The sequence below is a fragment of the Populus nigra genome, chromosome 3 (genome assembly GCF_951802175.1).
Source record: "Populus nigra chromosome 3, ddPopNigr1.1, whole genome shotgun sequence".
Classification (NCBI taxonomy): Eukaryota; Viridiplantae; Streptophyta; class Magnoliopsida; order Malpighiales; family Salicaceae; genus Populus; species Populus nigra.
In genome coordinates this window covers 5,127,374-5,150,321 of record NC_084854.1, presented here as the reverse complement: position 1 = coordinate 5,150,321, position 22,948 = coordinate 5,127,374, and the positions used below count along the sequence as shown (strand labels likewise).

General features: G+C 35.8%; 5 protein-coding genes across 8 annotated transcripts; 4 read left to right on the top strand and 1 right to left on the bottom strand.

Annotated features, from left to right (window-relative positions):
• The first annotated feature begins 39 nt into the window (after positions 1–39).
• Positions 40–2,234, top strand: LOC133690199 (pentatricopeptide repeat-containing protein At2g37310). Its single transcript, XM_062110423.1, is given in 1 exon segment — positions 40–2,234. A coding segment is annotated over 1 exon segment (1,959 nt). The 5' UTR covers positions 40–55; the 3' UTR covers positions 2,015–2,234.
• Positions 2,235–3,993: 1,759 nt separating this feature from the next.
• LOC133688140 (E3 ubiquitin-protein ligase SGR9, amyloplastic) lies at positions 3,994–5,342 on the top strand. Of its 3 annotated transcripts, none has more exons than XM_062107534.1 (2): positions 3,994–4,705; positions 4,852–5,342. In XM_062107534.1, exons 1-2 carry the CDS (start codon positions 4,121–4,123, stop codon positions 4,867–4,869), a joined length of 603 nt encoding a protein of 200 aa, XP_061963518.1. In that variant the 5' UTR covers positions 3,994–4,120; the 3' UTR covers positions 4,870–5,342. The 3 variants fall into 3 exon arrangements, with proteins under 3 accessions (XP_061963518.1, XP_061963517.1, XP_061963516.1); XM_062107533.1 differs by having other exon boundaries at positions 3,994–4,757; XM_062107532.1 differs by having other exon boundaries at positions 3,994–5,342.
• A 3,555-nt stretch (positions 5,343–8,897) lies between these two features.
• On the top strand, positions 8,898–10,855 carry LOC133689137 (lisH domain-containing protein C1711.05-like). Of its 2 annotated transcripts, XM_062108906.1 has the most exons (5): positions 8,916–8,964; positions 9,096–9,141; positions 9,228–9,351; positions 9,511–9,953; positions 10,063–10,855. In XM_062108906.1, exons 2-5 carry the CDS (start codon positions 9,107–9,109, stop codon positions 10,307–10,309), a joined length of 849 nt encoding a protein of 282 aa, XP_061964890.1. In that variant the 5' UTR covers positions 8,916–8,964; positions 9,096–9,106; the 3' UTR covers positions 10,310–10,855. The 2 variants fall into 2 exon arrangements, with proteins under 2 accessions (XP_061964888.1, XP_061964890.1); XM_062108904.1 differs by having other exon boundaries at positions 8,898–9,141.
• A 2,559-nt stretch (positions 10,856–13,414) lies between these two features.
• Positions 13,415–16,759, top strand: LOC133689621 (uncharacterized). The gene is made up of 6 exons (XM_062109551.1): positions 13,415–13,601; positions 13,677–13,819; positions 14,071–14,423; positions 14,909–15,005; positions 15,121–15,399; positions 15,519–16,759. Exons 1-6 carry the CDS (start codon positions 13,469–13,471, stop codon positions 16,503–16,505), a joined length of 1,992 nt encoding a protein of 663 aa, XP_061965535.1. The 5' UTR covers positions 13,415–13,468; the 3' UTR covers positions 16,506–16,759.
• Positions 16,760–18,296: 1,537 nt separating this feature from the next.
• Positions 18,297–22,392, bottom strand: LOC133689928 (uncharacterized). Its single transcript, XM_062110036.1, has 6 exons — positions 21,455–22,392; positions 20,937–21,034; positions 20,093–20,117; positions 19,298–19,418; positions 19,077–19,211; positions 18,297–18,802 (listed from the first exon to the last, which is right to left on the bottom strand). Exons 1-6 carry the CDS (start codon positions 21,894–21,896, stop codon positions 18,598–18,600), a joined length of 1,026 nt encoding a protein of 341 aa, XP_061966020.1. The 5' UTR covers positions 21,897–22,392; the 3' UTR covers positions 18,297–18,597.
• Positions 22,393–22,948: the final 556 nt, after the last annotated feature.

Sequence of the window (22,948 nt, the reverse complement as noted above, 5' to 3'; positions counted from 1 at the left end):
ATAAAAACCCGTACAATTTATTCAAAAGCCCATCACCCCCCACCAAAACAAATGAATGTGGCGCAATAAAATATCAAACACCTTCACCAATGGCCAATACGACTATCTCTTATACGGTCGTCTGTTCAAGTATTTTACAGACAACCGTCTTCCTCTCCAAGCCAAACAACTTCACGCACGCCTCCTACTCTCTTCATCAACGCTTGACAACTACCTCGGTGCGAGACTCATCAATTTATACTCGAAAACCAAACACATCCACCACGCACGCCATGTGTTCGATCAGATTCCCCATAAAAACACCTTCTCTTATAACGCCTTGTTAATTGCTTACACTATGAACAACCACCATAAAGAGACAATAAACTTGTTTTCTTCATTGTTATTGTCTTCTTCTGGGGATTTACAACCCAATAATTATTCGATAACGTGCCTTTTGAAGTCGTTATCGAGCTTGTTGATGGTTACCGATGTTTGTTTGGGTAAGGAGATTCATTGTTTTGTTTTGAGACGTGGGCTTGTTGAGGATGTTTTCGTAGAGAATGCTTTGATTAGTTTTTACTCGAAATGTTTAGGTGTGGGTTTTGCGAGGAAAGTGTTTGATAAAATGCGTGAGAGAGATGTTGTCACGTGGAATTCGATGATTGCTGGGTATGCACAAGCTGGATTTTTTAAGGAATGCAAAGAGTTATATAGAGAAATGGTAGCGCTCCCCGGGTTTAAGCCTAATGCAGTTACGGTGCTTAGTGTCTTACAAGCGTGCATGCAGTCGCAGGATCTTGTTTTTGGGATGGAAGTTCATAGGTATATAGTTGATAATAACGTTGAATTGGATGTTTTGGTCTGTAATGCATTGATTGGATTGTATGCGAAGTGTGGGAGTTTGGATTATGCAAGGGAGTTGTTCGATGAGATGAGTGAGAAAGATGAGGTGACTTACGGCGCGATTATATCAGGTTATATGGCTCATGGTGTTGTTGATAAAGGGATGGAGCTTTTTAGGGAAATGAAAAGTCGAGTATTGAGCACGTGGAATGCAGTGATTTCCGGTTTGGTGCAAAATAACCGGCACGAAGGGGTTGTAGATCTGGTAAGAGAAATGCAGGGGCTTGGTTTTAGGCCTAATGCTGTAACACTTTCAAGCGTCCTTCCTACTCTATCGTATTTTTCGAATTTGAAAGGAGGGAAAGAGATACATGGCTATGCAGTTAAAAATGGTTATGACAGGAATATATACGTTGCGACTGCAATTATTGATACTTATGCAAAGCTGGGATTTCTTTTTGGGGCTCAGTATGTTTTTGATCAATCAAAAGAGAGGAGCTTGATTATTTGGACTGCAATAATCTCTGCACATGCTGCCCATGGTGATGCTAATTCAGCTCTTACTTTTTTTGATGAGATGTTGAGTAATGGAATACAGCCAGACCATGTAACATTCACTGCAGTGTTAGCTGCATGTGCTCATTGTGGAATGGTGGATAAAGCTTGGGAGATTTTCAATTCCATGTCTAAGAAATATGGCATTCAGCCTTTAGGAGAGCATTATGCTTGCATGGTTGGTGTTCTGGGCAGGGCGGGCAGGCTCTCTCAAGCGACAGAATTTATTTCTACTATGCCAATTGAACCAAATGCAAAAGTTTGGGGTGCATTGCTCCATGGAGCTTCACTTTGTGTTGATGTTGAACTTGGGAAGTTTGCCTGTGATCATTTGTTTGAAATTGAACCTGAAAATACTGGCAATTATGCCATCATGGCAAATTTATATTCTCAAGCAGGGAAATGGAAAGAGGCTGATGAGGTCAGAGAAAGAATGATTCAATGTGGTTTGAAGAAGATCCCAGGCAGTAGTTGGATAGAGACTAGTAATGGGTTATAAAGCTTTATTGCAAAGGATACCTCTAATGAAAATGCTTTGGAGATATATGCAATGTTGGGAGGATTTTCTGGATTGATGAAGGAAGAGGGGAATGTCTTGGAGGATGATCTCGAGAAGGTGGCTGTTTATGGTTGAACACTGAACTCACTGAATTGAACAGAATAAGTGTAAATTAGGAATGAGCATGAGCACGTCAATGCAGATATGTTTTTAATAAATCCTCTGTGATTCACATCCCTTGCTCGGTTGCTCTCACATCACAAGGGGATCCCTAACGAGTCGCATTGCAATATCCAGAAGCATCATATTTATTATTGTTGGAATATTTAGAATTGGGGAGTAATTTTTGTGGAAATTAGTCTCAGACAATTTAGTAACTACGCTCAAATTTCAAAACCACGGCAGGTCCCATCTTCAGAAGTGTTTGATGAGGAAATACGTAGCCATCATAGAGGTCAGGGATCTTAAACAATGCCCAACTACAACTTATTATGTTTTCGTTGCCTATTTTCTGACAAAATCTATTTTGATTCCCAATATTCAAAGTGTATAAATTTCTAGGAGAAAATTGAGATTGATTCCCGTAACGAGGAAGTTCAGTTGATACCCCGTGTCAAGGGATTTTTTTCACTTCGGAGATTTTATGGCATCACTTGGGAAAAGGTTTTGGAGTAGTGACTCTTTAGACCTTGATTGTGTTGTGGTGGCTTTTTCTCATTACTAGCGACCATCATAACTGTTAGCTTTAGCTCTTTACTGGGGCAAGAGGATTCAAGATCTTTCTTTTTATTCAAGTGGCAAGCCTTTACTTGCAGTGGTAGTTAAAGTGCCCCCTGGTATAAGTAACTGTCCTAGTTATTCTCCTTCCTTTCCTTTAGCTGTTCCTAATGTACTTAGTTTCCAATTTGCCAGTTGCCACTAACTTATCATTATGTCTGCCATAGTTGAGAAATGCCCTGCTTTTGCAGAATGACCAAAACGCCCGGGGTTACTTTCTTTGACTTCAAATCTCGAAGTAGCAGCCCTTCTTTTGATCTTGTCAACTGTGTACTTAGTGGATAATTTTACAATTTTACATGCAAGTGTGAAGGGTGACAACAGGCCGTGATAAGGGCAAGAGTAGCGTGCTTGCTAAGTTCCATGAAGCCTTTTATTAATCAATAATGTAGTTTATAGGAGACAACAGAAAGAAGCCATGGATGGGCCAAATGATTATTCTTCCTCTTCTACTTGTCTTGTTGCTTTTAAGAGTAGAGCATTCTGGTGAGAGACAATGAAAAGAATGGAATGTGGAACGTGTTTGAACTCGACATGTACTTGTGGACAAAATACCTACAATACTCCCATACACTCCATTCTATTTTTCTCCGCACCTCAACGTCCCTGAGTTTCATGTATAGCCAGCACCGGCAGCCACCGAAATCACCTTTTGCAAGCTGGTGTCCCTTTCTTCCTCTTCGCTACAAGACTGTCATGCCCAAGAACATTGCCACCTATCATAAGTTGTTATATTAATCAGTGTAGTAGTTTCAGGAGTGATTGAACTAGCGGTTGTTTTTTAATTGTTTTTTTCTTGTAAATATATAAAAATAATATTTTTTATCTTTAAAACCAGCCCATCAAAACAATAAAAAAAACACTCAAATTATTTTAAAAAAATTATGAAACACGGTTTCAATTATAAAAACTATTATCCAATATTCAACCCTAAGAAAAATAAGATAATTTAAACCTATAATCATTATAAATTGAATTATAATTAAGTTTTTATTAACTGATCAGTTATAGATATAAAAGTATATATATCTTTACGGTTTTTTTAAAAAAAGTTCCTTAAGTTTTTCACTTACAAAACAAATCTATGGAGTATTTTTTGTTATCATATCTCATTTTAGTTTTTAATATTTTTGCGAAGTCATCAACATTTGATTTTATATTTTAATTTGTTTAATTCTCAAATTAATAATTGAATAAATATAAGCTATAATTAGATTTTGGAAAAAAGATATCCTCCACTCATCCAAAAACTCGACGATATTTGAAGGATTTGGATTAGCGGTGAAACACTCTCCTTATCTGATGACTCGTGATATGAGTTTTTTTTTTTTGAACTAGTAATACAAGGGAGATAATTGTCATTAGCAAAAAAAAAATGATGCCCGACTAGTCGGTCAGTTAAGCTCGCATAAAAAGCCACACATTCTTCAACCTTTCCACACTCTCCAGGCACACGATCCCATAATGGAAGAAGAAACTATCATCACGGCAGCACTCTCCACCCTTGCTTCTCCCCAGCTTACAGATCTCACCAGCTCCATCCTCTCGCTTACCCTCCACCATCACAGCCGCCTCTCCTCCCTCCTTTGCTCTCCCTCCCTTTTCTCCCTCGCCCTTCACCATCTTCACTCCCTCTCCCTCGCTCACAAAACCCTACTCATTGCCAAATACCTCCTCTCATCCCTCCACCACCTCACAAGTCACTTCCATCCACCAACACTTATTCCACCACACCCTACCGCCACCATCAAACACCGCGATCTCGACGCCGCATTGCTTCTCATTTTCCTTTGTGATGTACATCAAGAAAGCCCCGAAATACTTAAAACACCACGCACTGGATGGCGTGAGGGTTTGAGGAAGCATTACTCTAAAACTGTATTAAGGCGATCAAGCGTTGGGGTGCATTATGGTGGTGTCCTCTTACCATACGTTGAGATGGTCATAAGGTGTTGGAGGTTTGTTGGTGTAATGGCCGGCTGTGCAGTGAAGGAGGGGAGGGAGGTGGCAGCAGCACCGGCAGCAGTGGTGGCGCTTCCGGCAGTGCAGGTGAGAGGAGGTGGTGGTGAGTGTGTAATATGCAGGGAAAAGATGAGTGGAGGTAGAGATGTGTGTGAATTGCCATGTGAACACTTGTTTCATTGGATGTGCATTTTGCCATGGCTAAAGAAGACGAATACTTGCCCATGTTGCAGGTTCCAGCTTCCCACTGAAGATGTGTTCTGTGAGATCGAACGGCTGTGGAGTGCTCTAATCAAGATTGGTGATGGGGCCCTTAGTGGGGAACGCACGTGATGGGTGTTGATCATGGCAGGATGCCGAGAGCTTACTGGCCTCTCTACTGAGTTAGAATAAATTTGCATTTCCGAGGCCTATGTGGGCAATTAAGGTTGGGGTATAATGAATGGTTGTGGTGAATAGGGTGTAGAGGATCACTTCTTCATGATAAAGACACGTGTGGATAAGGGTAGAGTCGTGTTTGGAGAATTGCTGATTTGTAGCTAAATAAATGGGATGGGATTACAGATATTTATGAGGTTAATCGGCAGAGTAGATCAGAACGTCTGGGACCAGTGGTCTTGCACATTTTCTCAATAGCTTTCACAATCACATTAATTTGGTGGGCCTATAGTATTGTATTTCTGTACGTATCAAAACATGAAATAATTAATATTATTTTTTTAAATATCTTTTATTTAAAATTATATTAAAATAATATTTTTTTAATTTCGATTTAAAAATACTAAAAAATTATTAATTTAAAAAAAATAAAATAAAAATTTTAATTTTTAAAAAAATTATTTTTAAAACATGAAAACATAGAATTGCACGTCGACGTCGAATCAGCTAGCAGGAAAAGGAAACGGCTGTATGGTGTTAGCGTAGCTGTGTGCTGGGCTTTATGCAATAGTTGTGCCCTAGTGTGCAGTGTGTTGGCCCATGACCACAGTGTCACGAGAGAGGCTTTCATCTGATTTCAAAAGCAAGTCTCTGCAAGCCCAATTAAACCCAAGAAATCTGAACGGCGGCGACTTCAATTTTTCCATGGGCCGGAAAACAAGAACGAAATTGATAGAGATAATTCCCTCTTCCAATCATCCCATTTGGGCTTAATTCGTCCATAAGAAATCCAACCATCGTGTGCTTGGCGCAGCAATTAGGCAAAACATTAATTAGTAAATGTAGAATAGAAATGGGCTTCCTCGTTAGCTTCGGTCAGGGCCCAGATCAGTTGCCCAAGAAAACATTAATTAGTAAATCACAATCACCTCTTCTCTTGTAATTTTCCTTCAAAATATTTTCCCTTCTAATGTGAATGTGAAGTAAACCTTACCTTTGTTTATACAGGGGTTTTGAAAATATAATAGCGTTGTTTTTAAAATTATATTTTGCTTTGAAATTATCAAAATAATATTTTTTTAATTTTTAAAAAATTATTTTTAATATTAATATATAAAAACATCAAAAAAAATTAATTTGAGTTTTAAAAATATTTTTGAAATATAAATTCTTAAAGAGAAGAGTAATCCAATTAAGCTAATGCTCACTTGTCAGGTAAGTAATTAGTGCAAAATCTTTCTTTTATTTAGGAACAGTCTAAAAAATTGGCCTTGCCACCATTTTTCTTCCCTGTACTCTACTTCCAATGAAATAGTTCTTATTATTGGAAGCGTCTTGAACCTTCCAAGTATTAACTGCGGACAGTTTTTTTAAAAAAAAAAAAACAGAGAGATCATAATTTTACTGTTTACATAGAATTATTACATCATAAAACAGTATAATGATTTTTTATTTTATTTTATTTTTTTTCCTACCAAATTTGATTTTTATTTTTTATTACTATTTTTTTACTTTGAAAATTTTTTAAAATTGATAAAAAAAAATTTCAATCTTATCTTTCAACATTAAATTAATTAGGAACTGAACTTCCCAATTGAGCTCGAGTTTAGAATTTCAAAAATTACGAGTTTGATAGATTAATACGAATTTAAAAGATTCATTTGGGTTTATTTAATTTTTTTCTTCTCTTTTTAACTTCATATTTTTTCTGTTTCATCCTTCATTATCTATTTAATTAGAGATTGAGCTCAATTATTTGTTTTTTTTTATTTTTCTTGTATGGATTTTTTTACTAAATTTAAAAATAACTAGAAATATCTCATATCTTTTTATTTATTATTTTTTATAGTATAAAATAATCACTTCATTATATTTGTCTGGTTTAGTCTATTTTAATTTGGTCATGCAGTCTTTCATAATTACATTAAAAAATAGAAATGTTGTGGTAAGTTTTTTCCAAGTGATGGGATAGTGTTCCATACATATGGACACTGTACAGTAAGTTTTCAATGGGTTTTTTTTCTCCTCTTATTGACAACTAAATTTTTATAGTTATTATTATTTTTTATTTTATTTATTGTTAATGTCATTTTTAATTTTATTATTAAAGTAACCGATATTATTTAACTTAGTAAAATAGAAATCGACGTCGCATAAACATTTTTTTAAGACACCGTTTGGGAATGCGGATGCGGCTGTGTTTCCAAAAAATTTGAATTTTTTTTTTAAAAAAATTTAATATAGTTTGTACATTTTGGATAGTTTTGATGTGCTGATATCAAAAATAATTTTTAAAAAATAAAAAAATATCGTTGGCATACATTTTGACACGAAAAGTTATTTAAAAAGCACCCACAACCACACTGTCAAACACGCGTTAAGTAGCCTGCGGTGCAAGCGCAGGAACCTATCCAACTTTAAAAATGGAGCCCACAGAAAAAGAGGAGGTCGTCCACAGAAAAAGCTCCTTTGTCCATACTCCCCCAGGGCAGCCATGCTAGCTTGGTGGACAGCCTTCATAATGCAAAATCAGCTCGAAAGGTTATAATTAGTAAAAACTAAATACTGCCCTCCTTTCTTTGAGTGCAATGCAAGCTAATCTTTAATACTTTTTAAGTTTAATAAAAATTTAAAATTTTTATTTGCATGAAATTAATTTTTTTATATTTTTAATTAAAAAATATTTTAAAAACAAATATTCCGCAACACATTATAAAGTAACATCTAATGATGCCAAATAATGTTGAAGTGACAGTACATAATAAAGTCACGATAAAATAACAAATAAACAATACAATATATAATAATAAAGGGGTAATAAATAATAGAAGATCATAGTGAAAGAAGAGACCAGATATTATTGATATTGTAACAGATGGAAATTACATTGATAAATATGATTAAGAGTAAAAACAAATGGAAGTGAATAAATTTGGCTAGTTGCAGCAGAGAAAGAGCCGGATGGATTGCGGTTGTGGTTGTTTTTTAAAATATTTTTTATTTGGAAATATATTAAATAATATTTTTTATTTTTTAAAAAATATTTTTAACATCAACTCATCAAAATGATTTAAAAATACTAAAAGAATTTTAATTTAAAATAAAAAAATAATTATTTTCAAAAATATTTTTAAAATATAAAAACAAATTGGCCAAAAACAGTTCAGGAACATCACGTGACAGTGAGCTAGAGCCAGGCTCATTCAGAAATGCAGCCCCGTGATGTAATTCAAAATTTTGAATTGTTTTTCTTGTAGCTGTCCGTTTATACACGTGTCATTGTATAGTAGCATATCCGGGTTGGGTCCTCCCTTGCAGGGCAATAAATGGAGAGTGGTAAATATTTTCTTTATCATTCTCATTCAAAAATAAATATTAACTTTAGTTTTAAAAAAATTCACAAAAAAAACATATGAAATTATCATAATAATAAAATTAAAGTCAAATGCAATGGAAAATTGAGCGACTAAATGAAGAAATGGACTAGAAAAAATAGAAGAATTTTTTTTTGTCCAAGTGAGTTTCATATATAAAACTTGTGTGTCTTGAATAGTGCAGGTTTAATTAAAAAATTATTTTTTTAATTATATTATTTTGAATTTTTTTATGATATCAATTTAAAAACAAAGTATTTTTTATTTAAAATATATTAAAATAATAATTATTTTTTAAAAAAAAATTATTTTTAATACCAACGTACCAAAATAATTTAAAAATATATAAAAAAATTAAAAAAAATAAATTTTTATAAACCGGACTCCTAAACTGAGATCAAGACAAGAAATTTTTTACCCCCAAAGAGGGGCAAAGACAGTTTTTTTTTTTTAAAAAAAAGAAGAGACAAGACCAACCAAGTTAAATAATGAAGGGTTGCTGTGAAGTAAAAAAAAACAAAGTTGGATTTAAAGGCACCTGATATGAGCAAGAGAGACCAAGCACTCGGTTTTGAGCAGAGTAAACTACACTTTGTTAGTTCCCCTATGTTTCAACTTTCATAGAATCTTTCTGAGTTTTTAGTTCAAAGAACAGTAGTATCTGGGATAAAGGTCCTTCACATTTCTTTCTTCGCTAAGAATTTAACACACTTAAGTGGTTTCAGTGGCAGAGAAAATGACAGCACCAGGCAAGGAAGAGAAAGTATGGAGGTGGGTTCTCGTTGGTCTCTCTGTTTTCTCTTCCTCGATATGTTCTTATCTCTTACATTGTGAGATGGATTGTCTCTCATTATCAGTGAAAGCAAGAAAATGGAAGGACGGGATAGTTGGAGGACTCTAGAATGCCTGAGAGGAAGATTGCTTGCAGAGAGACAAGCTTCAAAGATTGCTAAAGAGGAGGCAGAACTCATGGGCAACAAGGTCTTTTTCTTCTATCCCATGAATTTGTTTTGCTTTATTTTTTCTCCTTCTGGGTGGATTGATTTATCCCATGCATCACATCTGGGATACCAATATACACCCACAATGCATCAACTGTAAGATCTCAAGTTTCTTTTTCATCTATTTTTAATGGTATAGTTAATAGAGCTAGAGAACAAAATCAGAGAAGAAACCAAATTAAGGAAAAAAGCCGAGAAGAAGCATAAACTCTTGATGAAGAAGCTCGAATCTTTGAAAATCTCACCTACATTAGAGGGATCAGAGAAGTCAAGTTCATCTGACACTAGTGGATTTTCTAGCACATCATCCACAAGTACTTCAGGCCACAAAGACCCTGACGAATCTGAATCCAAGCCCCAAAGCATAATTCAAGCACTCTCACAAGATATGAAAGACAATGGCTCCGAAACAACTACATCCAATCAAAATGCGTGTATTGTTTTGGATTCCATTGAAGAGAGTACTGGCACTCAAGATACTCAAAATTCAAATTCTGAACATAACCTCAAAGACTATTCCTTGGATAAATCTAGCCATGAATCCATGGCATGTTCCCAAGATTCAAAGGATGATGACCAAAGGTATGCAGTTCAACATGCATTGTCCTTTTCAATTAATCACTTTTATTTATGCTAATCTAATGGGGTTTCTTTAAGCTAATTTTGTTAGTATTCCGATAATCTCTTTCAGTTCTTCGAGCATCGAAGCTTCAGTGGTGGAGATGGAGACAAATGCAGGAATTGAGAGTGATAACGAGGACTATGTGGATGATTCTTTGGCATTAGTCCCAATGAGTTTGCCAGCATCTACCAAGAAAAATGAGTTGAAGATGGTTAAAAGAAGTGTTATTGAAGTTCTCGATGCTCTAAGGCATGCCAGGGAGCAGATACAAAGCTCAATGGAGAGCAGACACATGATTAGAGTTGGCCCATCTTGAATGCATGTTTGTTAAATGCAAGTGATGTGAGTTGTATAGATAACAACATATTTAGCAGAAAGCCACATTAGGATGGGCCTCTATGTTCTTTTCGCACGGAAGCAAGAAATGGCCAAGCATGACGAGGAGGGTAGAGTACTGGCTGGCCTAATTAGTATCGCTGCATTGATCATAGGGTTGAATGGGTAATAAAGTTACATGATAGTGAACATCAAAGAAAGCATGTGATGTGGGGAATCATCAAGGATTTGCTGTCCAGTTGATGCTGGACCTGGTGATGATGGTCATATTCTTTCTTGTTTTCATTCTGCTTTTTGAGTTTGATTAAACTTTGACGGTTGAATGCGGTCACTTTTTTGTTGATTCTTATGGCTTGCACACCTGCATGGAGATGGAGTGTTGGGCTTAGGCCAAGGCTTGCTAATTTGTTTCTAGGCTTATATTCAGTTGAGTTTCTCAATATGCAAATACATAGCATTAAGGTTTATTGCCCTGATTGCTGTAGTTGAGACTACTTCATAAATTAGAAAAGCAGAGTTTAAGCTAGCGTGCACTCTCTGTTTCTGAACTTTATTTTTGTTAGGATCATCATAATCACAAGTGCCAAACCAGAGTAACCCTCCCATGGAAAGTCGAAAGGCTTTTAATTTAGCCCAAGCTTCTTCTAGATGTTATAAATTCAAATCCTAACATCCATCCCATCATGATTCAACCAAAAACGAGCGACCCCTCATGGCTGGTGAGGTTAAACAAGCTTACACGAAGCTTTAAAATAAGATGGCAGTGGATATTGTTAAACCCCCTGCAAGCAGCCTTGAGAATCAGAATAGGAGTTCAGAGGGAGCTGAAGAAGGTTTTGTCTCTAATGTAAACCATCTCAAAACATCAAAATGAGTTTGCTTACTGCACGCATATTCCCTGAACTTGACAAGCATTTTATCTGTTCTTGGATTGCACGCCATCCCATCACATGCATGAGTATATCCAGATTCCAAAACAGAGCAGATTTGTTGGATTTATTGATAGATACTTCCAAGGCAATGTTTCGTTGTCTTACTAAGACAGTTTTTTAGACCTTCACGAGCACCCGAGGAGCATGGTCTTCTCCACTTCACGAGTTCAATTCAAGCAAGCTCATCAGCCGAAGAACAGGATCCCAGTCCTTTTCTCTGGGCTGAGCCTAATCTGAAACCAAACCAACCGATCAACTGCAGTTTTATTGCCCCAAACCCAATACCCATGGTAGATTCAAGGATCGAAGTGACTATGCTACGGTGGAAAAAGGATATAATTCATCACCAACCCTCTTTCTCCAGATATGTGTCCTCGTAATATGCATACATGAGGCTACCAAACCAGTTATCATGCTGGGAATTTGCTAAGAGTATGTACAGTACAAGCTTGCCTATAGCAATAACTAGGTGAATCAACTTGAGTAATTTGGTTATGCCCTAAAAGCCTGGACTTCTATTGACTAATCAATGAAAAAGATGTTTAAGATAGCTCTCTCTACGGTAACAGATTACCTTAACTGATTTGGTTTTAGCCCAGAAGTAGTGGCGGGCATAGAAATCTATCTCAATGAGATCAAAGCACAAGCTAAATATAAATATTATATTTTCATTACCCATATAATTTTAAACATGAAATTGTATAATATCTCAAAACATTGAATTATATACTAGTTTGATTCCCGTTCTATATACTGCAGGATGAAGCATTTTTTTTAAATACAAAAAAAAAAGTTTATGTGTTGTTAACAATTTTTTTTATCATTGAGAAAAATTTTAATTGTAAATTAAAAAGTTTATAAATACATTCACTAAAATAAATTAAAAATTATATAGACCAATAAATAATAACAAATATAGTGATTATAAACAAAGATTGAGTTAGGAATCTAAGATAAATATGCTATTTTATAGAAGAAGAAAAATATTGAATATTTATTTTAATTTAAAATTGAATTTTTAAAGTTTTAATTGATTTGAATAAATAAAATGAAATTTTATTTTATCAAATCAAGCATTAACATAACATCAAAATTTACTTTTAATATCATGAAAATTCCGTATAAAATCAACTGAAACAAAACATCAAACACAATTTCAGGTGAAAGAAAAAGAAAATAAATGAAAAAAAATTCAAGGCGGTTTATTATTTATAATCTAGATATCATATCATAGTTTAGTGCGCTTTAAATTTATAAAACTGAATTCCAATTGCTAAACAAAAATTAAAAAACTCAGATAAAAAAAATATGATTAAAAAAATCAAATAAAAAGAAATGTGAACGAAAACAAAAAACCTGAGGTGGTTAAATATTCTTATAAAAAGTGTTTCCAACCTCAAATCTTAACGTATTTATAATACCTTTTCTAACCCAACCATTAGTCTATATATTTTAACAATTTAAAATCTGGGTAATTATAAAATCTCTTTTATAATTTTATCTAAACTTCACTTTTTATTCTATACTTTTATAAATTGCACTTCACTTTCTAGATCAAACAAAAAATAAAAATAAAATGCATTGTTAATTATGTAAATTGTTATTAAATATATAAATTATAAGATGAAAAATAAAATTTATAAAAATATAGAGAAAAAATAAAATTCATATCAAACTATATAAATTTTTTTGTAATTATCTCTTTTAATAACCATAAGATTATGGGAGAGCTTTTATAATTTACCAAATATTAAAACTTAAATATTATTTATGGCTATTTTATCTTAATTCAATATTGGTCTCGCCTTTTCATATAAAAATAAAACTAAACAAGTAATTTTATTTAGTCTACTGAAGCCCACGATGTTCATGATCCAGGAGCTACAACTCTCATTTTGGACGATTTTGGCCCACTTTTGCTTCTATTTTCTGTCAGAGTAATTTTATTAATATTTTTATAATTTTAATATGTTAATTCTAAAAATAAAAAAAAATCTAAAAATAAATAATTTAATATATTTTTAAATAAAAAACACGGTAGAAAGCGCAAAATAGGCTCATAATCAAAACTTAAGTTAATTGGTTAAATCTGGTCTCGGGTCAGCTATCTAGTTTCGGGCCGGGTCGGTCTTATAACTATTGGTCCCAATTCCAATTTGGTGCTTTCTCCATCGCACATTCCATCCATCGCAGAAACAAATTCCGTCATGGCTCCCAAAGTGAAAGGCAAAGCGACGGCATCGCAGCAGCCTCCCCCTCCAATTGAAGATCTATTCACTAACCTCAATCGGCACATAGAGCGATCTGAGTTCGAGCAAGCCGTCAAAGTCGCCGATCAAGGTATTTATTCTCCTTAATTTTATTTATTTATGTATATACTTATTTTGATCTTAATTTGTGTTAATTTTATCGCAGTTCTGTCAGTAGCTCCGAACGATGAAGACGCAATTCGATGCAAAGTAGTGGCTTTGATAAAGTGTGATAGCATTGACAAAGCTCTTTCGACTATCCACTCTGCTCAAAGGCAAAACCTTCCTTTTGATTTCTCTTACTTCAAGGTAAATCCGCTGATTATTGATAAATTATGAACAAAATAAAAATGTAAATTTTGCTAGGAACATTTACTTTCTGTTTGCTCTTTTTAATGCATCTTGAATTTACTCTGATATTTTAATCAGTAATTTTGGTGGTCTGGATATTCTTTTTTTCGTACCTTTTCTTAATGCAATTTAGGGTTTTTAAGGTTCGTTGCTAAAAACATGCACATAAATCTATAGAATTGACTCTCTTCTTGCTGGTGTGTTAATAGGCATACTGCTTATACCGACAAAACAAGTTGGATGAAGCATTGGAGGCGTTGAAAGGTCTTGAGAGAACTTCGGAAACAATGTTGCTAGAATCTCAGATTCTGTTTCGTCTAGGAAAAATGGATGCTTGTGTTGATGTCTATCAGAAGCTTCAAAAATCGAAGATTGATACTTTAGAAATAAATCTCGTTGCTGGGTTGATTTTGGCTGGGAAGTCTTCTCAAGTTCAGGGAATGATGGAGGCAAATCGGATTAAAGCTTCTAGCAGTTTTGAGTTGGCATACAACACCGCTTGTTCTTTGATTGAGAGGAATAAATACACTGATGCAGAACAGCTTTTGCTGACAGCCCGAAGGTGATACGCTGTTCTTTGCTCTTTCTAGATATTGATTTTATGGAAATATTCAATGGCACTACAATTTCATTATTATGGCTTGCATTATTCTCTTGCATTGGTATCTATATGCTTTTTCTAAATGTCACCAAAGTGGTGGATTAATTGTTGTGTGCTGCACTGGATGAAATCCATAAGCTTGTCGAAATTTTATAGTCCTTCATGCTTGTGTTTTTTTGTCAGATATAAAACTTTTGTTTGTTCATGGCAAGGCACATGTTGAGTGTGCTTGTGTCTCCATTTGTTCATGGCAAGGCACATGTTGAGTGTGCTTGTGTCTCCATTTGTTCATGGCAAAGCACATGTTGAGGATGGATTTTTCTCCATTTTTTATTATTGAAATTTTCTATGCTGAAGTGGTCTCTTTTTGAAGCACGAATAGTAAATGTCTCCATGGAATTGAGGTTATGGTCTCATTGACATACACCTTTTGATATTTTGGGCAGAGTTGGTCAAGAAGCACTGATGGATGACAATTTGGCTGAAGATGATATAGAGATTGAATTGGCTCCTATAGCTGTGCAGTTGGCATATGTTCAACAAGTAAGATAATGACATCATGTGAATAGTTTGCCATTACCTATTTTTGTAGCAAGGCAGTTTCTTTCTTTGTTTTGTTCCCTGAATAGTAAATAATTAAGAAAGCTTGTTTCATCAGCTCTTAGGACGTTCACCAGAGGCCATGGAAGCTTACACAGAAATCATTAATCGAAATTTGGCAGATGAGTCATCCTTTGCAGTTGCTGTGAACAATCTTGTTGCTTTGAAAGGTTCAAAAGATGTTTCTGATAACCTGAGAAAACTTGATCGGCTAAAAGAACAAGATGCACAGGCTTTTCAGCTTGCTCGTGGACTTGACAAACTTTCTCTAAAACAAAAGGAAGCAATATATGCAAACCGAGTGCTTTTGCTTCTCCACACGAATAAGATGGATCAGGTGTTGTGTTTGGCTTTTTGCATCCCATTTTTTTTATTTATGCTGCTTTCTAGTATTATACAAGTAATGGGATCCTCTGCATACCTAGATAATGCCTGTTTATTGCCAATATTTAACAGGCACGAGAACTTGTCGCTGCTCTGCCAGACATGTTTGCTGACAGTGTACTGCCAGTGTTGCTTCAAGCTGCGGTCTTTGTCAGAGAGAACAAGGCTGCTAAAGCTGAAGAAATACTTGGCCAGTTTGCTGAGAAGTTCCCTGACAAGTCTAGGGTCATTCTTCTTGCAAGGGCGCAAGTTGCTGCTGCTGCTGGCCATCCCCAAATTGCAGCCGACTCCCTGTCTAAGATACATGATATTCAGCACATGCCTGCTACTGTTGCTACTCTAGTTGCTCTTAAAGAGCGTGCTGGAGATGTTGATGGTGCATCCACTGTGCTTGACTCTGCAATCAAATGGTGGTCAAATGCCATGACTGAGGACGACAAGCTGAATGTTATAATGCAAGAGGCTGCTTCATTCAAGGTCAGGCATGGCAAGGAGGAAGATGCTGCCCACCTATATGAGGAGCTTGTCAGAAGGCGGGGGAGCATAGAGGCTTTGGTTGGGCTGGTGAATACAGTTGCCCGGGTGGATGTTGACAAGGCAGAAGCCTATGAGAAGAAGCTGAAACCATTGCCAGGTCTGAAGGGGATTGATGTGGATAGTTTGGAGAAGACTTCTGGAGCTAAGCACGTTGAAGGTGCATCTGTTGCTGTTACTGGAGCACATGAGGAGGGTAAGAAAGAGAAGCCAAAGAAAAAGAGAAAGAGAAAGCCAAGGTATCCGAAAGGGTTTGATCCTGCTAATCCAGGCCCTCCTCCAGATCCAGAAAGGTGGCTCCCCAAGAGAGAGAGATCGAGTTACAGGCCCAAGAGAAAGGATAAGAGGGCAGCTCAGGTGAGAGGTTCTCAGGGAGCTGTAGTGAGAGAAAAACATGAAGCTGGTGCTACCTCTACTAGTTCCAACACATCAAATTCAAAATCAAGCCAAGCTACCACTTCCAAAGTAGCTGCAGAACACTCCAAGCCATCATCAAAGTCATCAAGAAAGAAGTCAAGGAATTAACTGGGAAAGAACCACTTGATCCTCCTCCCATAGCCCACCAGGGTGGCCAGAGAAAGCAGGAAGGAACTGTAGCATTTTGGTTAGTAGAGTTTCGTATCGTTTCTCATCATTGTTTTAGCCATCTTCACTTGAATTAAGATTTTGGTTATTTATATTTGGCCTTTGTTCTTTGCCGGATTCAATTTGAAGTAGTTGAAACATTGAGGAATTTTGTTATACTCTGGATTCAATCTGAAATTTAAAAAGTTGAGAAATTTTGGTGTGCCTTTTCTTCTTTTTTTTTCTTTTTTTTTTCCTAGCACTTTTTTTTTTTTATACGTGAAATGGTATGGTTGCATTGATTCTTGTTTCAGCTGCTGTTATTTTGTAATGAGGGGACTTTTATTTGATCAATTTCTAATGGAAAGAGGGCTCAACATAGTCCTTGGCTCCTAGTTCACCTGGAATTCTATATATCCTCAAAAAAAAAAAAACTGAATATTCTATGGTTTTAGAAGTTATTCCCTGATTATTGGTGCAGCTTTTGGTAAGGTAATGGGGGCATTTAGAAGAATTAGCGTACTCAGTGCTTAATCTGAGCCAGTCCAAGAGTCCCTCATTCTAAACATTGTCACACTTGTAGAGTTGGCGCACTTGGGCGAAGCAACCGCCCAACAATAGCGATAGCTGTTACAATCTGCTGAAGAACTATAAAAACCTATTTGCAAATCAAATAATTTGTATTATTCTCAGTTGCTTTGTGACATACTAATGGAGCGAACAGAAACTCTCGTCTCCTTCCAAAATGCATTTGATGTTCCTACACGGTGCATATTCCAGCCCGGAACAGGTAGGATCCTTACGGTAGATAATACGCACAGATTCGATTTACAGTTCTTTAGTCTCTACTCTAGCCGAAGTTCGGACTGACAGTTGCATGCAAGAGCTCTTGCCTTGACCGAGAACAAGATCAAGATAAGAGGTGCTCAAGTTAAGGCCGATTGCTCTGGGAGAATACATGCATGTACCAGGCAAATGAGAATTCACCATTCTGTTAAACAAATGGAGAGATTACCAATCACATTAAAACATCTTATGAAAGAAAAACTATCTTCTGGGGGTATTAAGAGTGATTAAATGCTCTAACAAATGATAATAGATTGAGGTTGAGGGGTAGAATTGTAGAGATATTGGAAAATCTGAAGGCAAATTCCTGGACCAATTGCAAATGCCTTCTGTAGCCTGGACTCCCAAACCAACTCCAACTGAGGTTTTCAAATCAGAAAATTAGAGTATTAGCTCTTTAGACCATAAGGCCGGACTGGGGAGGGACTAATGCACTAAAGTTTGGCCGAGGCAACCGCTTTTGGTGGTCCATTATGCCTCTCTTTACACGATCGAAACTAAAAAGCAGGGTCATTGTGCGCTTGGGCTACTACTAAACTAAGGATCAGGACTGTTCACCTGTCCTGGATTCACAGGCATAATTTAGCAGCTCTTTATCATATAGATTCGCCCGAATTATTGCAGAAGGCATGACACAAGGTAATTACAGTACAGAATATAAGATTTTCATCTGATAAGTCGGCATAACTGGCCATATTAGACCAATTTGACAGCATTAATTTTTTCCCATCTCAAGGATTGTTTAACAGGATCCATGCATTTCACATGTGCATTTCGTAGGCACTTTTTTTTTTTCATAGATCAAGCATCGCGTTATAAAAAATCAAGCCTGGTTTGCCTGTAATGTATTCGAGCTCTATTACTAACTCAAAAAGTGAGTGGAAACAAGAAGCTGTAGGCATAAAGTGACATTCCGAAGAAGAGGAGGATTTAATAGCAGCACGAGTGTTCAACAATCTTGGCAATTTACCATTCTAATCTACGTGCCTCCGAAGTGGGAAAATATACAAGCTTCAATAATTCTACTTCTGTTCATACAACCAGAGCGCTATTTGGTTGGTCTCCTTACAGTCACCTTGCCAAAAGTCAATGCTAAAATTTACGCTAACCTTTTCGGCACTCCCAAAGAACCAGGCATTAGAATCAATGATTATATTGTGATGAAGAGGTGACATCTTGTGAATCCTTGTCACAAAATCATTGAGAACTAAGACCCTATCCATGAAACCAATTGTTGCTCTACTTGATCCCAGTCATGAACTTTTGTGACCAGGGGGTTCTGATTAACCGAATCTGTCTTGCACCATGGATAAGAGTTCTCATAGTCAAAAAGTAGAACCCTGATTCCAACTTCAGCACACTCAATGGCATATCTTGGGTTATCATCAATCAGAACCTTTGCACCTAAGGACCTGCCACATAAAATTAAGATTAGGAGCAAGACACGTAAACTCTATCCATAGGACTTTGCATACAAGGTCACTAAATCAATGGTGCTGGCAAAGCAGCCAAGCTCAGAATACTTGTACTTCCAAGTTTTAACAATGTTACATGTTGCACTTCCCTATTCAATTCCAATCACTAGGATTTTAGGATTTTAAAAGACGAGTTCAAACGTTAGAAGATTAGCACACTTAAGAGGCCTGAGAGCATTCAACATACTGCAAAGTGGTTGAATGAACATACCTGCATATTTCTGACTTTGATTTAGACTCTCCATCAAGAGCAAAGTGGTTTCCAAAGTGAATCTCATGAAAGACTCCTGGATAGTGCTTCTCTAGCCACTTGACTGTGTGATCCTTGATGACATTCTGCCGAGACCTATTTGTACATTCATTAATAGAACCCAGTTATTTCCAATGTTTGTCTCTCTATACATGATAACATGAAATGCCAGGAACACATACGTCACAACTGATAGTTTACAAAGTCTTGACAACTTATGAAGTGCCTTCTGAGCACCTGGGATTGGGTAGATACCAGTCTTGAAATATGGTGTCTTGAAGAATTCATGGACACGAAAATCAGCTGCAACAATAAGAAAGTCAACGTTGCGAAGCTATTCTAATTATAAAAGAATTAAAGAAAAATTATTGCGGGATAAATAATCTATAACTAAACACAAAAATCAGAGGGCAATATATCCTCTCTTTAATTGGATAATTGATCAAAATACAAACAAGGACATTCAAAAGTAGCAAGCAGTCTCCTGCATTTATAATTCACAATTATGAAAAATTCAAACTGGACACATACAATGATAGTTATAGACATCTGCGAACTAGAAACAGCACATTATTTAACTTCTCTAAACTGTATTTGGAAATGTTAACAGGAGTTCTGGTCTACTATACAGGAACGCAAACAGGATTCTCATATTTCTTTCAGATACACAGCTAGTTAGAGATCCCTGCATATCAAAGGCAAATCCAAAAAGATCCCTGCAATTCTTTTATGAAATTTTACTTAGTTTTAAAAATGAGCTCCCAACTTCTAACGAAGCTCTCCTGGTATGGAGCATAACACTCAAAAGACCTATAATGAACAAATTTAACAGGTCAAAATTGCAAGACTACAGTGCACTATGAATTTTATTTGAAATTTTTCTCAAATACTGTTGAGAATTGAACACTTTTGACAGGCCACATCCTCGATACATAAAAATAACCTGCCTTATGAAACAAGGAATACAATAGCAATACCTTCATCACGAGAGCAGTTCCATATCTATTAACAGAAAAAAAAAAGGGGGCATCAGAATACATGTTGAAGTAAAGCATTTCTTTTCCTAGAAGCAGAAACCATAATTTAAGGAACAAGAAAGTGAAAATCATTTGTTAACAAGGGTATAAGAACACTATAAACTGTATGACTTTAATGTAAGAGATAGCACTTGTAATACCTTAACATGAACCCCAATATTCAACATGGTGAATGAGGGTATCTTAACGTGGGTAAATTCAAGTTCTCAGGTCCCACAGCCCACACGAAGAATTGACCATGAAAATATCCAACTTAATAATTAAATTATTTTGTAAACGATAACTAAATTGAACTCTGTATGCATTCTTTCATTCATTCCACACTAAAGAAATGGAAAAAAATATCACATTACTGATTTGCTTGATGCACCAATCCATAACTTGCACAATATCTGTGATAATCTAACCTAACAGCTGCAACAATACGCCACAGTCAATTAGGCATGCTTCAGGTCAGCTACATGCATGGACCCAAAGTATCACGATGCAGGTGATACACATATCTAAGTCCGACCCTGAGATTCACAAAACTGCATTCTTGTTATTCCAGACAAAGCCCTCTATGGTTTTTGCTACTCCTGAATTTCAAGCTTAGTTCTAATTGTCTTCCTCCAGGAGAAAATATGGTTCCCAAAACCCACTCAGTAATAAAATTGTAAACAGAAAAAGCTTGCAGCCTCTATTCTCTAACGCAGCTAGCTCATCCATTCTAACCTCAGAAACCACAGAACACAATATGCCAGTACTACATGTGAAAGTAGAAAAGTGATAGTGAATGGAATACCCTGAAGAACTCATAGACATGATACTCTGATACTGAGTGATTCAAAGAGTAGCGATCAGCAATAAATCTGTTCAAAGCTGACACAAAGTTCCCCAGAACTGTTCAATACAAAGCAGGAAAAAAAAGATACATCAGAAAGAAAGCAAGTAAGCAAACGCCGAAGCAAACATAGAATCAGTAGCTGAATGGTTGCAAATAAAAAACTTCTAGAAGTCAGCAACATAACCAGGAAAAAGGCATCATAACCACATTATCATCCAATATCAACCCATTAACATCATATAATATATATTTGCTAAGTCAAATATTGCATTAGCAAAATATTACAAATCGTCAAGTACCCATATTGCGGCAGGCTTAAAGTTCTGACTTTGCACCTTCATTAGGTAACATTTTGCAGCTCAATAAAACAAATATTCAAACAATCGTTAATTAATCAAACAAAAGACCAAGAATTTAACACACCCATATAAAAGAGCAAAAACAATGAAAGCATAACAAAGGGAATAGACCAATACCCTCATCAACATCGACGGCAACAACAATTTTCTCAGTTAGAGGAAAGTCAGGGAATCTGGGAAGCTTCCCGCATAAGCCATGATCGTTAACAAATCTACCATTAATACTAGCACTCCTATCTTCCAATCTAGCCTCAAAATCGCGCACCAACTGATTGTTTGGTGCAAATGCGCGTGCTTTCTGATCACGCGAAGAATCAGAGCAACACCCTTTTAACATCAAAGCGCCGCCACCTCTATTGATCCTAAAACCAGGGCTACCGGAATTATCAAACGAAACATTAACATTCCTAAAAAGCAATGAAGATTGAGGCCTTGTTGGTGATTGAGGAGGTAAACTATGAAACCCTTTAAGGAATGGATCATTACGGGCTAAAGAAGCCATGATTAGAGCTCTTGTATTGGTGGTGAAAAAACGCAAAGTTGCTTGCTTTTTTAACATAACGATTGCTTCTCAAACATCACCATTAACCCACATAAACAAAATGCTCAAAGCTGGTATCTATCCAACTAAATCAACAAATACTAATTGCTTTCAAAACCCAATTGACGTATATTAAAGAAACAAAGATTGGATAATGAAAAGATCAGAAAGAGTAAAAGTTGAAGAAAATATCCTCTAAAATAACAATTTTTTAACTAAAAGAAACCCCAATACGATTTTTTGACGGTAAGTTTTTTTGGATTCGAGAATAATCGGGAGTCTTGGATAACTTTAAAAACTGGATCAAGAAAGAATTTTTCTCAGAAAAAATATAGCTGTGAATCTTGCAGTGTTGGAGATTTTTTCTCTCTCTTTTTAAAACAAAAATATGAATAATGAATGAGGAGAGATTAGTGCAAAACGCAGAAAGGTCGGTGGACTGTTGTGGTCGCCGCTGAGTGACCCTTTTTGCTATTTTCTTTCCGTCTGTCTCTCAGTTGCTTTCATTTATATATGGAGGACAACGCTACACTATTTTTGATGCAGTTAATTATAGGTTAAAGAGAATTTTGTGCCTTAACTTCGTTTTTAGCTTTTCTTCAGCGTTATTAACTTGCAAAATCTCTGTCCCCCGATTTCCCTTTTCTTTGTTTTCATTTATCCATCAAACTTTACTTTTCATCTGCCATTCTGATTTGCACATGGCAAATGTTTTTTTAAAACTAAGTGATGGATGGAAATGATTGTAATGATTACACAATGTTCTTGAGAGTTGACACTCCCACAGTCCCACTCACTTTTGCTTTCTCGCAACTACTTGCTGATTGTTTTTAGTAAATTAAAGTTTCTTTTTCAATTGGTGATAAATCTGTTGGAAAAATGGTTATTAACAGAGGTAATGAATATATTTTTTTATACAAAACACTTAGCCATGTGGTAGTTTTGTTTTACTTTTTATTCTCTAACAAATCACCGTAAATTAGAATAATTAATTTTTAAAAAGATTTCAATTTGATCTTTGAAAGTTTTCTTATAATTGAGTTTTTTTAACCTAAATTAGTAGTCAATTA